This window comes from Salmo salar, chromosome ssa27, assembly GCF_905237065.1.
Source record: "Salmo salar chromosome ssa27, Ssal_v3.1, whole genome shotgun sequence".
Lineage (NCBI taxonomy): Eukaryota > Metazoa > Chordata > Actinopteri > Salmoniformes > Salmonidae > Salmo > Salmo salar.
Window position 1 is genome coordinate 23635009 of NC_059468.1, and position 16006 is coordinate 23651014.

The 16006-nt window shown below is 44.5% G+C and overlaps 2 protein-coding genes across 9 annotated transcripts in view; both read right to left on the bottom strand.

The window, feature by feature from the left end:
* The window catches only part of sdc3 (syndecan 3), a 45776-nt gene extending 40410 nt beyond the window's left edge, over positions 1-5366 (bottom strand). For all 5 annotated transcript variants that reach the window (XR_006762343.1, XR_001324706.2, XR_006762342.1 and 2 more), the window contains exon 1: positions 4943-5366. Coding sequence is in view for 2 of the 5 variants with exons in the window: in XM_014178123.2 (XP_014033598.1) it covers positions 4943-5002 (60 nt within the window). In the remaining 3 variants the exon portion in view is untranslated. The remainder of the gene's footprint in view (positions 1-4942) is intronic.
* A 4639-nt stretch (positions 5367-10005) lies between these two features.
* Positions 10006-16006, bottom strand: part of pum1 (pumilio RNA-binding family member 1) — a 32450-nt gene continuing 26449 nt past the window's right edge. For all 4 annotated transcript variants that reach the window (XM_014178116.2, XM_014178114.2, XM_014178115.2 and 1 more), the window contains exons 19-24: positions 14935-15069; positions 14519-14656; positions 13830-13955; positions 13487-13608; positions 12543-12735; positions 10006-12364 (exon numbers count right to left, since the gene is read on the bottom strand). In XM_014178116.2, coding sequence (XP_014033591.1) covers positions 12233-12364; positions 12543-12735; positions 13487-13608; positions 13830-13955; positions 14519-14656; positions 14935-15069 — 846 coding nt within the window. In that variant the 3' untranslated portion in view covers positions 10006-12232. The remainder of the gene's footprint in view (positions 12365-12542; positions 12736-13486; positions 13609-13829; positions 13956-14518; positions 14657-14934; positions 15070-16006) is intronic.

Below are 16006 nucleotides of genomic sequence, written 5' to 3' on the forward strand. Positions count from 1 at the left end.
GGTTGAGGGAGAGATACAAAGAGAGGGATATGGATAGAGGGAGGTTGAGGGAGAGATAAAAAGAGTGGGATATGGATAGAGAGGGAGGTTGAGGGAGAGAAAAATAGTGGGATATGGATAGAGAGGGAGGTTGAGGGAGAGAGAGATAAAGAGGGATAGAGATAAAGCTGTGACAGCAGCAGTAGTGTGGTTGTCATAGCGACGGCCATGGAGAGCAGGTAGAGCAGTGTCTCCTGGGAAATGAGCTACACTGGCCTCCCTCCCCCTTGCTCTCCATCCCTCTCTCCCACCATCCCTCCCTCTATTGGTCTCTTCACAGCTCTCTACATCTCACTTTGCGTACCATCCATTCATCTTCATTGTCGATTCTCTCCTTCTATTCATGTCTCCCTCCCTCCTTTTTCTTTCCTTGCTGTGCATCCCCCTCTTCCTTCTCTTGAGAATATGAGTGTGTGAGGATGTCTGCAGTACTGCCCAATTACTGAGGTTTGTTCTGTGTGTGTGTGTGTGTGTGTGTGTGTGTGTGTGTGTGTGTGTGTGTGTGTGTGTGTGTGTGTGTGTGGGGGGGGTGTTTAAAGAGTAAAGACTGTACCTCAAGCTGCTACATAGGCCCATCTGTAAGCATTAACACTAGCAACACACGAACACATGCACACCTTATACAGTAGATAGTGTGTAGATAGCGGCAGATGGATAGAGATGGGAATCTCCCTATCTGACACCAGACACACATTACACTGCAGCCCCTACATGGAGCAATTTTGCCTCTTGTGCAATAAGTCACTATTTCAGGTGAAAACACTAACCCTGGAGAAAAAACTACTTCTATCCCCACACCCTATCCTCTTCTTCTAACCCCTTCCCTTTCAGTATTTAGAGATCTGAAAATGACAGGCTAGGTGTGGGTACCATGGTGAAGTCATACCTCCATTAAGTATGTTGGAGGGTAGAGACATGTTATGAAAGGTGTTTCTTCTGGACCTGGGGCACCACCAGACAGTCCACCTTTTTGTTTTAGCCCTGCACTAGCACACCTGATTCAACAAAACCTTATTTGATTCAGGCGTGTCAGGTCAGTGCAGGGCTGGAACAAAGATGTGGCTTGTCTGTATGGTGGTCCCTCAGGAGAGCGAGGGGAAACACTGGTTCCACCTATTCACGGCTGTGTCCCATCACTGAACACTAGTACAATAGAGGTAAGGGGAGCTGAGGGGTAGGGGCTAGGGGTGAGACATCGTCACTACACTGCTTGTTATCATACCAAGCTCAATAAACTTATAAGGGTCTATCAGAGTACCAAACATGTACGCGTATGCACAGCAGTGTTCTAGAATATTGGACCGTTGGCATTCATACTTTGAATTCTCAGCTCAAGGAATTTCTCCAGCAGTCAACACATTGAAATGAATAGAGGACGCGTACCAGAGACGTGTTGGTTGAGAATTGTGGGGAGGTGCGTGTTGGGGCTGTGCGCCCCTCGCAGATGGTGGTCTCAGGGCCGCGTAGCTATGTCACAGTGGGGCGGCAGACTATCGCATCTCAGCGTCTGTGATTTTAGCTTTAGGCCAACACAGACCTACTTTAAGCCTATACACGTACAGACCTACTGTAGAGTATAACAGAGCTCTGGATATGAGCTGAGAGCAGTTTCATTTCCTACTACTGCAGTGGAACTGGCCCCAACCCTGAAAAATGTATCCTAGGCTACATAGTGTAGTATAGGTATTATTACACACTATGACCTATATACTGTATGTGAGTTCACGCTGTTATCTGTGTCCATACCCATCTCTGTATGTGTGCCTCTATACAGATCGATGTGTGTGGTAGAGTCTGTCCTCTAAAGGAGTGAGAAGGACCCACTTCCTGTGTCAAATTGCCTCTCACATTCCACACTCTCTCTCTATCCCCCTCTCTCTCACACTATTTTCTCCCTCCCTCCATCCTTTGCTCTCTATTGGGGGCTTGGTCTACCATTTCAGGCACAAGAAACTGATTCATTGCACGAACCAAACATGATCCTCAAAAACACCCCACTTCTCACACACACATACACACACACACTACATAAAAGCTCTCTCTCATTTCATACACACCACAAAAAAAGCTAGCACAAAAACCCTGGCAGGAAAAGACAGGCAGACACACACACACACACACACACACACACACACACACACACACACACACACACACACACACACACACACACACACAGACACACAAGGTCGTTGTGGGATGCAGCAGATGTCTGTGGGAAATTCACGCTTCATCTAAATTTACACGGCAGGAAATTACATCATGGCCTCATATCACAGGAAATAAATACCAATGCAGACCATCCACTAAGGATTGAACCAGGACACACACATGGTCAGTCATTCACTGGAGGCAGCAAAAGATCTGGGCAAGTAAGCCAATCTGTGTTGTGTGTCTTTGATGTGTGTGTGTGTGTGTGTGTGTGTGTGTGTGTGTGTGTGTGTGTGTGTGTGTGTGTGTGTGTGTGTGACTGTCCCCAGGGCAGGGCTTTCTTGGGTTGAGGACTCTACACAGTCTATGCAACAGATCCTATGGATCTACGTATTTTTGTGCGGCTGAAGTTTTGGAACGTGACCCAAACGGAGCTCCGTACCTCCGTTTGTGTAGACTGTGAAATCACTGTTGAGAGCCCTTTCCTGCGCATAGCTGAGATCACTGATGTATGTGTGATGTGACCTGTGCCAGCATGAGAAGCACACCTGCCTCCGTGTGTGTGTGTGTGTGTATCATCAGGGTCAGATTAGAGGGAGGTAGGCCGCCAACAGCACCGACTGACACAGTTAATCGTATGTGTGCATGCCTGCCAAAGGCTATGGCAGCCTGCGGTACCGGCCTGGTCATTCAGCTCTGAGCACCCGGCCACCTAGACACTCCCATTAAATAGGCTACTGTAGAGCCGGGGAAATACAAGGGATTCACACGTTATCACATACAGCGCCGTCCAAGACTTGTTGGACAGCGAAGTCAAACTTGTAGTTTGAGCTCTACTCCAGGAAAATGAATCCAAGATCACATAGTGAATAAGAGGAAAAGTACAGAATGTCCCCTTTTAATGCTCCCAAGCGGCGCAGTGGTCTTAAGCACTGCATCTCAGTGCTAGAGGTGTCACTACAGACCCTGGTTCGATTCCAGGCTGTATCACAACCGGCTGTGATTGGGAGTCCCATAGGGCGGTGTACAATCCGGGTTAGGGTTTGGCCAGGTTAGGGTAGGCCATCATTGTAAATAAGAATGTTCTTAACTGACTTGTCAAGTTACATAAAAAACAAAATTGGGGGCTATTTTAGGCACTATGTGCTTTACCATTTTAAGCCAATAACACTTTTGCATCCAAGACGGACTGTATATGGACTGTATATGGACTGTAGATGGACTGTAGATGGACTGTAGATGGACTGTAGATGGGCTGTATGTGGACTGTAGATGGGCTGTAGATGGGCTGTAGATGGGCTGTAGATGGGCTGTAGATGGACTGTAGATGGACTGTAGATGGACTGTAGGTGGACTGTAGGTGGACTGTAGGTGGACTGTAGGTGGACTGTAGATGGACTGTAGATGGGCTGTAGGTGGACTGTAGATGGACTGTAGGTGGACTGTAGGTGGACTGTAGGTGGACTGTAGGTGGACTGTAGGTGGACTGTAGATGAACTGTAGGTGGACTGTAGGCTATATGAAGAATTGTGTTATCCTACTAAGAGCACAACGAACGACTTCTCCTGGTATGGAGGCACTAGCGGTTCTGTGCCCCTGTAACAACAATTTTGGACCCCTTGTGGCCCCCCTAAATGTGGAGTATGAAATAATTTCTACATACTAATTGTTGCTATCATTCTTTTTTTACATCCGTTATTAGACAGTGGCAACGATTATGATTATGAACATGTTTTTTTGCCTGCTAATGCCTGCAATGCAGTGAAGAAAACGATATGACAACAATAACGTCTAATGTAACTGGCCCCTCTAACAGTACAACTGGCCCCAGCTTGGCCCCCCCAGTTGAAATGGTCTAGAACCGCCACTGTATGGAGGATAAATTGGTACCGGCTGGTGAGGGGGTGCTGAATGCGTGTATGCGCGTGACGCACTGGTTGGTTCCGGGAGACGTGCGCATTCTTAATCAGTTCGCCTCGCGATTCCCGATGACATCATTCCCATCCCTTGCGCACCGCATCGCGTTTCCAACAGCCCACCCCTTCTTCACCACCACACACACACACACACCCTCCGGTTACCAGAGAAGCCCCTACGTTTTCCGGACAGGCCTCGTTAGCTCTCACCTCGGAAATAGACGCACGCACATAAAGAGGTCAACCCGGCAACCGATCGAACACCCCACCGTGTCCCCTCGCCGCAGTAGGCCTACGGACTCGAGCTTAATTACCGGGGGATGGAAGTGCCCTCGCGAATCAGACGCCCCAAGCAGTTAACCGAATAAAGACCCGTAATAACCTAAATTAGAAGGGACCCACTAATTACGCACACAACTCCTGAGTTCTCTCTGTGGGTGTGCGTAATTAGTGGGTCTTTATTCGGTTAACTGCTCTTTGGCGTCTAATTCGCGAGGCCTTTCTAAAAAATTAACCCCCGTCTCTGAGACACAAAGACCCGGACAGAGACTGGGGCCGCGAGCCAGACACGGGAGTCACGGGCGGCTCGCGACCAAATGTGGGTCGAGTCCAATATTTACTACCGATCACCGAGTAGCAGACACACACTGCTACTGCTGCCTCATTATCCACGAGCAACACACACAGGCAGGCACGCACACACACCAAATATATAGTTTATCAATACCCTATGGCCTATGCTATGGAACCCTAGATCCCGGACCACGTTGCGACATGATACATCGGTAGAAATTGAACAATAGAATACAATGGACCCGGCAGACCAGTGCCCTTACCAGCGCGGAGTGAGCGAGCAGCGCGGCGAGGATCGTCATCAGACACGGCGGCAGCTTCATGCTGTGGATGGGGGCGCGAACCTTCACGGGGGAACAAGCGCTTCTCTCGGTAGGCAGTAGTCTCCAACTTCAGAGTGCTCCGCCCCTCCTCGCGAACATCCGTCTGGCGTTTTATTAATCCGTATCGGTAAAACACTAAACCAGCGTGTGTCCTTCTCCGGTAATGGTACCAGGCATAAAACGAGTGGAGATTCCTTCTTCCTACGATGGAAGCCTTTTTCTTTCTATTATTTTGTTCCCCTCTGTTGGAGCCTTTAGTGTTCAAGACCTGGTAGATATAGCCTACTACCGGGAGATGCCAGACCTCAGCTCTATCCTCCCCCTCTCTGTCGAAAGCAGGACGTTCCTTATTATGGCGACGCCGCTCGGCGCCGCTCGGGGGGGGGGGGATCTCCTCTGGCGGGCGAGGCGAGGATGCCCCCTGCAGCCCCGAATAGGCACCCACTGGCTGTACCCCGCCTCTCTCTCACACACACACAAGCGCATTCATACACAGGGTTGGGCGGATTACTTGAAAAAATGAATCCCTTAATGATTACAGTTAGGATTACATGAAATAAAGTAATTAGTAACGTAATCCTTTGAATTACTCAAAAGGAGTAATGTAATCCGATTACTTTTAGACCAAACATAGCCTAATTTAAATTTGCAGCGTTTAAAACTGTTGTATTTAATTTAGTAACATTATTTCCAATAGTGTAAGAACATAGAGAACCTATAATTCACATGTTCTAAAGTGTGAGCATACAGGCTACACAAGGTTTCAAAATATTGTCACGGTGGCCTATTCAAACTGGTTGAATGAATAGACACGGCTTCAAAACGTTCACACCTGGCCCACTGGTCACTCAAAGAAAAAACTAATGTCCGCAACTCTGGTATGCTCCCATGGTGATGTTATCAGACGCATAAAAAAAATAGCATTTTGATCCGAAGACATTTCAATCTTTATTGTGCGTCTGATTAAATCTCCATAGGAACAGTCTACCAGAGTTGCCGACATTCCTTTTTCCCTTCACGTTCTTCTGTCCTGCACCTGATAAATTGGATACGCATATGTTTCTGTTTTCCACTGGTCAATCACAGTCGTTTGTTCTCCATAAAGCTCCTGCCTTGCTTGCTTTGTAGACTATTTAGACCAACTGTGTACGCTGCAACCTGGACTCAGAAGTAGACGTAACATATAGTGAGGGAAAAAAGTATTTGATCCCCTGCTGATTTTGTACGTTTGCCCACTGACAAAGAAATGATCAGTCTATAATTTTAATGGTAGGTTTATTTGAACAGTGAGAGACAGAATAACAAAAACAGAATCCAGAAAAACGCATGTCAAAAATGTTATAAATTGATTTGCATTTTAATGAGGGAAATAAGTATTTGACCTCCTCTCAATCAGAAAAATGTCTGGCTCCCAGGTGTCTTTTATACAGGTAAAGAGCTGAGATTAGGAGCACACTCTTAAAGGGAGTGCTCCTAATCTCAGTTTGTTACCTGTATAAAAGACACCTGTCCACAGAAGCAATCAATCAATCAGATTCCAAACTCTCCACCATGGCCAAGACCAAAGAGCTCTCCAAGGATGTCAGGGACAAGATTGTTGACCTACACAAGGCTGGAATGGGCTACAAGACCATCGCCAAGCAGCTTGGTGAGAAGGTGACAACAGTTGGTGAGATTATTCGCAAATGGAAGAAACACAAAAGAACTGTCAATCTCCCTCGGCCTGGGGCTCCATGCAGATCTCACCTCGTGGAGTTGCAATGATCATGAGAACGGTGAGGAATCAGGCCAGAACTACACAGGAGGATCTTGTCAATGAACTCAAGGCAGCTGGGACCATAGTCACCAAGAAAACAATTGGTAACACACTACGCCGTCAAGGACTGAAATCCTGCAGCGCCCGCAAGGTCCCCCTGCTCAAGAAAGCACATATACATGCCCGTCTGAAGTTTGCCAATGAACATCTGAATGATTCAGAGGACAACTGGGTGAAAGTGTTGTGGTCAGATGAGACCAAAATGGAGCTCTTTGGCATCAACTCAACTCGCCGTGTTTGGAGGAGGAGGAATGTTGCCTATGACCCCAAGAACACCATCCCCACCGTCAAACATGGAGGTTGAAACATGCTTTGGGGGTGTTTTTCTGCTAAGAGGACAGGACAACTTCACCGCATCAAAGGGACGATGGACGGGGCCATGTACCGTCAAATCTTAGGTGAGAACCTCCTTCCCTCAGCCAGTGCATTGAAAATGGGTCGTGGATGGGTATTCCAGCATGACAATGACCCAAAACACATGGCCAAGGCAACAAAGGAGTGGCTCAAGAAGAAGCACATTAAGGTCATGGAGTGGCCTAGCCAGTCTCCAGACCTTAATCCCATAGAAAATCTGTGGAGGGAGCTGAACGTTCGAGTTGACAAACGTCAGCCTCAAAACCTTAATGACTTGGAGAAAGAGGAGTGGGACAAAATCCCTCCTGAGATGTGAGCAAACCTGGTGGCCAACTACAATAAATGTCTGACCTCTGTGATTGCCGACAAGGGTTTTGCCACCAAGTACTAAGTCATGTTTTGCAGAGGGGTCAAATACTTATTTCCCTCATTAAAATGCAAATGATTTTATAACATTTTTGACATGCGTTTTTCTGGATTTTTTTGTTGTTATTCTGTCTCTCACTGTTCAAATAAACCTACCATTAAAATTATAGACTGATCATTACTTTGTCAGTGGGCAAATGTACAAAATCAGCAGGGGATCAAATACTTTTTCCCCTCACTGTAGTAAACGTAAATCTGGAGTACCCCAATTAGTATGTTATGTTTCGTATGATATGTATTCATTTGTGGCTGTCCATAATCCATTTTGTCTTAGTTATACATTTACATTTGTATGATGTTACAAATTCCAATTGTCTGTGATGAGATTCAAACACGCAATCTTTTGGTTGGTAGATGTTTGCATTATATATTTTTGCCTTAAGTAACCTGTCTTATGTAAGTATACTAAAGGTAACATCTAGTATTTTGAGTGTCCCTTATTTACGTTTACTATATTACTTCTAGTCTGAGACTTGGCTGCACATTCGCTCTCTTTCCCCTGTGCGCCCAGAGTGGGCCTGGCAGGACAGAAAATTTGACAATGTGATATGTGAGCACAAAACATTATGTAGGCAAATTAATTTCTATTGGGGGGGGAGAGTCTGAATACTCGGGAGCCCCATTTAGCCAGTAAAATATAGCAACAATAGCCTAATTGTCAAACCCAAAATTCATGACAATTACTGGTTTAGGTTGCACATGAAAATATCTTGAATCATGCATTCTTGCTTTGGACTAAACCATTTATTGAATCCTACTTAGTAGGCCTTCACTTCTTAATAAAGCACACTGAATGACTTAAAAAAAAATGGTGTGACCTAATATCAGAAGCCATCCACCTTTGATGGGCGATCAGCAAGACAATAGAATCAAGAGCCTGTGAGACTTGAGGGTGCACTAAATGATGGCTTTGCTGAGAAATGTTCATGAAATGTTCCTCTTGATAGCAGATAAAGTAATCCAAAATATAATCAGCTGTTTTTAAGAATGTAACTAATCTGATTACTATATACACCTAATCCCCATTACATGTAATCCGTTACTACCCAACCCTGCATACAAACACACACCTCCCAGTGAAAAACACAGGGGCCGAGGTAGAGCGCAGGGCGCAACTCCAGGTTACCAGGGATGTGTCTGCGTTCAAAACAACTGGGAAGTCAGAAATCACTGACTTCTGAGTGTTCCAAGACAACTTTGAACTAGGGAAAAAACTAGCGCCGACTGGGAAAAATCCTTTTGAACGGTCATCCAACTCGGAATTCAAGTCGGGAACTCCTGCCTCTTTCTAAAACTCACTTTCCAACCTGAAGATCACTGAAGTCATAATTGTACCTATTCCCCCCCCGAGTTGGATGATTCCCAGTTGTCTTGAAAGTACCATTAGGCCAACCGGAGTCAGAGGGCCTTCACACCAACATATCCGCTGATTCTACAGTAAAAGTAAACTGGGTCGCGTTCAGTAGCCTGGGCTAGAGGCACAGAAAAAACCTTGAAACATTTAACTGAACTTGAAGGTCAGTCAATTTCAATGTGTTTCTATGTTGTTGCCTAGGCTACTCTACTGCTATGACCCTGGGTTCTTTTCCCATTCCATTATACTGCGGTGACATTAGCCTATTATTATTGGGCATGTGAGTGCATGTTCCCATGAGAATGCATGAAATGAAATGTATGCATTCACTACTGTAAGTTGCTCTGGATAAGAGCGTCTGCTAAATGACTAAAATGTAAATGAGAAGTACCACTCTCCTGCTATTTTCTCACTCTCACTGTTTTCGAGAACAGATCAGCAGCTGAAGGCAAGGAGAAGATAATGACTTTCTCTTGACTAAAGGAGTGTCTTCTGATGTAATGCTTTTGAAATATTTAAAACTGTACAAATGGCATCAAGCTGAATTACACACAATTTACAATAAAATTATATTTAAAAAAAGGAGGCATTACAAAACACCATAATTATACAAACATGTCTCTCCTTATTCCCTTACCCTAACACAAGTCAATACACATTCTGTATAAAAAAAGCTGTTCCTTTCTTGGAAGACAATACAACTATACTTATTTTATAGGCTTACAGGCTAGTACTATTTTATCACTCTGCAAAGAGAAGGCTCTATATGTGTACTCTTAAATGATCAAACCAATCAAGGAATAAATAGGAACCAATCAATCATTTGAAGTAATCATCCTAAATGTAGCTAGGTGACAACCACATCAGTCATGGATAAAAACCTTCCTCACAGCAGTTATATCAGCTCAAGTAAGAAAAGACAAGTGATGTACTTTGCATCTCCCTCACTCCCTTCTTAGGTGTGGTGAGGAGGATGATCCCATCTCAACACTGCTCTGTGTGTTACCCAACACAAATCAGACACAGACAAACAAAAACCACTCGAAATGCCACTTCAAATTTTGAGTGTTTTTTTGTTCAGTTTTGTTTCAAAATAAAGACTCACATCATTGTTTAGAGACAATCTACAACAGGAGTTACAAAAAATAGTTGCCCAGGCAATAAACATACACAGGTTTCTGTTATAACTATACACATTATGGTTACAGGTGGTGCTCCTAGTCATATACACAAGGCTCGCTGCCCCAAATGTACACCGTGTCACTGCCGTCTGCCACAGCGGTAATCATGGTTACAGAGGGCAAGACAGGCGACGCCCGGTCTTTTCCCGGGGGACATGGACATATATGATATGATACATCACTTTTACAGGACTAATATAGGTCAAAAAAAACAAACACACACCACTCTCCTCTTTTCTGTACAACCCATGGTTTCACTTTACCCTCCTGAGAGAGGAGGAGACTGGGCAGATAGAGGGGTTTGAGGTAGACTCAGCGATGACACTACACAGTAGAGCTACTTCCTTCTTCGAGACTTAAGTAACAACACTTTTCATATATCATGCCTAAAGAAGAGCCAATAGTGGTAGTGTTGGCAGATTTGAAATAGGTTGTTACAGACGTCTGCAAGCAGGAAGTCGCTCCGTTGTGCATGATGTCATATCACGGCGTCTACCTTTAAACTCGTGGCCCCTCACCCTCTTCCCTCAGAATTCCTATAAAAGATCTAAAAAACAAATACAGCTTCATGTTAAAGCAGAAATTACTACTACTAAACAGTGTGTCCTGTGGTGGTGGTGGTAACAATCCCCAAACTACACCGCAAACCTTTTGCGTGTTCCATAAGCGTAATGTTTTTGGACTGCTACACCAGAAGGGGAAACCACTTTAACAGTTATTTACACTTCAGTCAGACGCCAGGTCTCTCTCTGCGTTTTAAATAGACTTGAAGTGTAAAAAGAGTTGTCTCGTTGATTTCAGTGGATTTGTTTCAACTGTGGCTAACGGATGTTTAGTAAATGGAGAAGCCACGTTTGCAGTGTAGTTTGAGGGTTGTGGAGGTGGTGTAGTTCAGGGGTTGGGGAAGTGAATTCTATTGAAGCAGTGAGTAGAAGGTCAAACCAGAGGGTGGTGGTGGGGGGGGGCTTTGTACAAGTACTACGCAGTATAGAAAGGGCTTTTCAAAACAAAAATTTGATATTACAATTTACAATATACAACAACTTATATGTCACAACCAAGGAGGTGAGAATATACACTGAAATGCACAATAGTTTTTCTAAGATTTTAGTTTTTTGTGTGAGTTTTTTTTTTTTTTTATATCGTCTGATACCAAAAAGGGTGGTAAATCACTTTTACATTACAAGGGTTTACAAATGTACAATTATACAGTCAGAAATATGTGTTCACTACTAGGATACATTATAGATACAGATTCAACATCAAAAACCAGAAAAACTACAAAGTTTTATATATATATTTATATATATATATGCAAAGGTCTACACCAAGTATACACGCTATATATAGAAGCAAGACCGGAAACGAATCTCCCATGCTAAATGATCTGTGTGCTGGTAAGCTCATGGCGTGCGTGTGTAGCATGTGTGTGTGGTGTGCGTGTACGGTGTGTGTTGTCGGAGTCGGTGACGACGTCAGACAAATTAAATACGTTTCTTCCATCCCATACTTGCGATAGGACAGTGTGTGCGCCGCAGCAGTAGCAACAAAGTTAAATGATTGTAATTTATTTAAAAGAGGAATAAAGGAAAACAAAGAAAAGGGAGAAGGAATGGAGGGGGGGGATGCTTGGGTTGGAGGGGCTAAATTAACCAAGGCTTCCTGTTTAGACAGGCCCCTCCCAATGGGCTACCAGGGGGGTAAGAGTGAGCGGGAGGGTTGGAGTATTTAAAGAGGGTTCTACATGATGTAATTGGGGGGTAGGATAGTAGTTTACATGATCTCATTAGGAGGGGAATAAAGGGGAGGAGGGGGTATAGGGTTACAGGTGTCGGGAATAATGGGGTATATATGGATAGTAGTTTACACGATGCCACTCGGCGGGCCACTCCGTTCTTCATGTAGGGTATAGGCCAGGGGTTATGATACAGAAGACAAGACATTCCAATACAACGTCAGCTGTGCACAGAGAAAGGGTGGTCGGCCTTTATGTTGAATGGCCACCGTTCCTCGAACACCCAGCAGGTGATCTACTGCACACGCCCAACGTACATGTTGGTCCATCTTGTCCTTAAGGGTTAGGGCGTAAGGGTAGTAGTTTACATGATGCCATTGGGAGGGCCACAGAGAGGGCCCAGGTCCACTCCATTCTTCATGTAGTATTTCTCCAGCTTAGCCAGGATGTGTTTGCCATACGTATACTTCCTCAGAGTGGAGATGTGGGGCCGGATCTGATGGGGAGAGAGAGGGAGAAATAAGTACACACACACAATTGCATAACCATCGATACATATATTTCTAGAGCTTTGAGATAACACCAACGAAAAACCGCTATACAAAATAAATCACACACACTCACACTACTTCTCTCTTTCAAACACACACACACACACACACACACGTCCCAACCTTGTGCATTACGATCTTCCTCTGTGTTGGTTCAGCCACGTCAATCATCTTCTGAACCACGTAGTTGGCGTACTGGTCCTTCATCATGGTGTACAAGGCGCTGTGGGGCCCCTCCGTCAGGCTACACACCTCGTCTATCAACACGGCCCGCTCTGCACGGGACGCATGGCTCACACACTTCTCCACCACGTTACTGCGGAGAGAGGCTGGGTTAGCCACGGATTCTGCTTGGCCTTCTGCGTTCTAGGCCAGGTTAACTGTAACTTTGTGACAACCACAGATAGAAAAAGGGTTTCTAAACAATGTTCCCTCTAAGCTACACACGGGCACGCAGCTCTCCTGGGACTGTCACAGAATAAATATCAACCCGTGCAGAGAAGCACGAGATTTAACTTCACTAGTTTTCCCTTTTAGTTAACACTACCTATGTGGGAATTGTGATCGAATCAACTCAAGATTAGCCACTTTCAACGCAACACACAAACAAAATTGCGCAAGATATTTTCTTGTAGGCAGAGCGCATTGGAGTAGGATTTTCTGTAATAATGGTGGCGAATAATAAATCATTTTATTTTGTACAGTGGTTTCTTGCATCAAACACATCTTCAGTCTGAAGGACAAGTAAATAAACAGGTTCATGTCAATCCCTGCATGTTATTATCAAAGGTCTCATGGAATGTAGGCCTACATTGAACACCACACATTGTCTGCTACTGTAGGCTGAATGATATAATGGTTAATTCCATGTTAAAATGTTATGGGATGCGTATTCTCCATTGTTTTTGATGGTATGTCACTCTGGTAGGCCTACATTATGATCAAATAGCCTACTTGGCCACTGTTATTACTGTAACTTAAAGCGGTTTGCGCTGAGCAGACCTGAAATTTGGTCAATGACAAGAAAATGATAAGCCAATATGATTGCTTGATGTGCGAGACTGTACCTAGCAAACTTGTGTTGGCTGAGCCCCAGTACGTTTCCTCTGATCTCAGCCACTATCTTACTCTTGTCCTCCGCTCTGCCGTGTTCTAATACATGCTGGATCACATAGTTACCATACTGGTCCTGGACAGAGAGAGAGAGAGGGGGTGAGAGAGATTTACATACAGTTTGGCATTTAGCTACTTGACAAGGCTGAACATTTGTTCAACCAGTTCCAGCCTTAAATACAGTACAGAATGTCAGTGTGATGACAACATCCTGATCTGGACATCAGCAGATGCAAAACAAACATTTAACAGTTTTGCAACAAAATGTCTGTTGAAACCGGTGGTGGCGGGTGTTACCTGCACCAGTTGTTCAGTGTGTTGGTGCAGCTCCTCCAGAATGGGCAGGGTCTGGTCTGGAAGGCAGTGTTCTAGAATACGCTGGATCACTCTACAGCCGTAGGGGTGGGTGGAGAGGGCAAACACCTGCAGAGACACACACACACACACCTTAATAACACACCTGACATAACTGATGGCTCATTCACACACCCACACCTTAATAACACACCTGACATAACTGATGGCTCATTCACACACCCACACCTTAATAACACACCTGACATAACGGATGGCTCATTCACACACCCACACCTTAATAACACACCTGACATAACGGATGGCTCATTTACACACCCACACCTTAATAACACACCTGACATAACGGATGGCTCATTTACACACCCACACCTTAATAACACACCTGACATAACGGATGGCTCATTCAGACACCTTAATAACACACCTGACATAACGGATGTCTCATTTACACACACACACCTTAATAACACACCTGACATAACGGATGGCTCATTCACACACCCACACCTTAATAACACACCTGACATAACTGATGGCTCATTCACACACCCACACCAGTGAAAAACTGATGAAAGCCAATTCCCAATGACCTACTTAACTAAACAATCACTAACGTTTACACAACTACCTCGTGAGTGGGAATGGAAACACGCAGGAATGTGACCCACCTGTCCCTTGAAGGCGTCTATTATGAAGTGTAGTGCGTGGGGCTGAACACACTCAATACACTTCTGCACCACGTGGTTGCCGTTCTGATCCTTCACACACTTCAATACATGGCCGTCCAGCTCTCGCACCATCTCACTCTGCAACGCACGCACACACACACACACACACACACACACACACACACACACACACACACACACACACACACACACACACACACACACACACACACACACACACACACACACACACACACACACACACACACACACACACACACACACACACACACACACACACACAGTTAGAGATAGATGAACACACCAAAGCACAGTCAATAGTTGCTATTTTCTTGGAGGCTCCTCATACACAGACATAAACGATGTGCACACACACACGGCAGTACAATACGTACTATAACTTGTTGGTCTGAGGGGATGAACTCCAGGGCCTTCTGTATGACTCTACAGCCATACATCTGCAGGGCCAGAGACAGGACATGACCCCTGATCCTCTCTGCTAGAGCAAGCTTTTGGTCCAGACTGCCAAACTACACAGAGGAAGACCGAGAGGGAGAAGAGACAGAACAGCTAACAAACACTTCTGGATGATGTACAGTGCCTTCAAAAAAAGTATTCACACCCCTTGACTTTCCCCCCATATTGTTGTGTTACAGCCTGAATTTAAAATGGACTAAATTGAGCTGTGTCACTGACCTACACACAATACCCCATAATGTCAAGGTGGAATTACATTTTCAAAAATGTTAAATGAAAAGCTGAAATGTCTTGAGTCAATAAGTATTCAACCCCTTTGTTAAGGCAAGCCTATATTAGTTCAGGAATAAAAATGTGTTTAACAAGTCCCATAAGTTGCATGGGCTGTGTGCAATAAGTGTTTAACATTCTTTTTTTAAATGACTACCTAACACCTGTACCCCACAAACGCAATTATCTGTAAGCAGTGAATTTCAAACAGATTTAACCACAAAAACCAGCGAGGATTTCCAATGCCTTGTAAAGGGCACCTATTGGTAGATGGGTAAAAATACAAGAAGTAGACATTGAATATCACTTTTAGCATGGTCAAGATATTAATTACACTTTGGGTGTATCAATGCACCCAAAGATACAGGCGTCCTTCCTAACTCAGTTGCCGGAAAGGAAGGAAATCACTCAGGGATTTTACTATGAGGCAATGGTGACTTTAAAACAGTTACAGAGTTTAATGGCTGTGATAGGAGAAAACAGACGATGGATCAACAACATTGTAATTACTCCACAATACTAACTTAATTGACAGAGTGAAAAAGGAAGACCGTAAAGAATAAAAATATACCAAAATATGCATCCTGTTTGCAATAATGCACTAGAGTAATACTGCAAAAAAAATGTGCCAAATAAATTAACTTTATGTCCTGAATACAAAAAATTACTAAGGGGCAAACCCAACAGATCACTGAGTACCACTCTTCATATTTTCAAGAA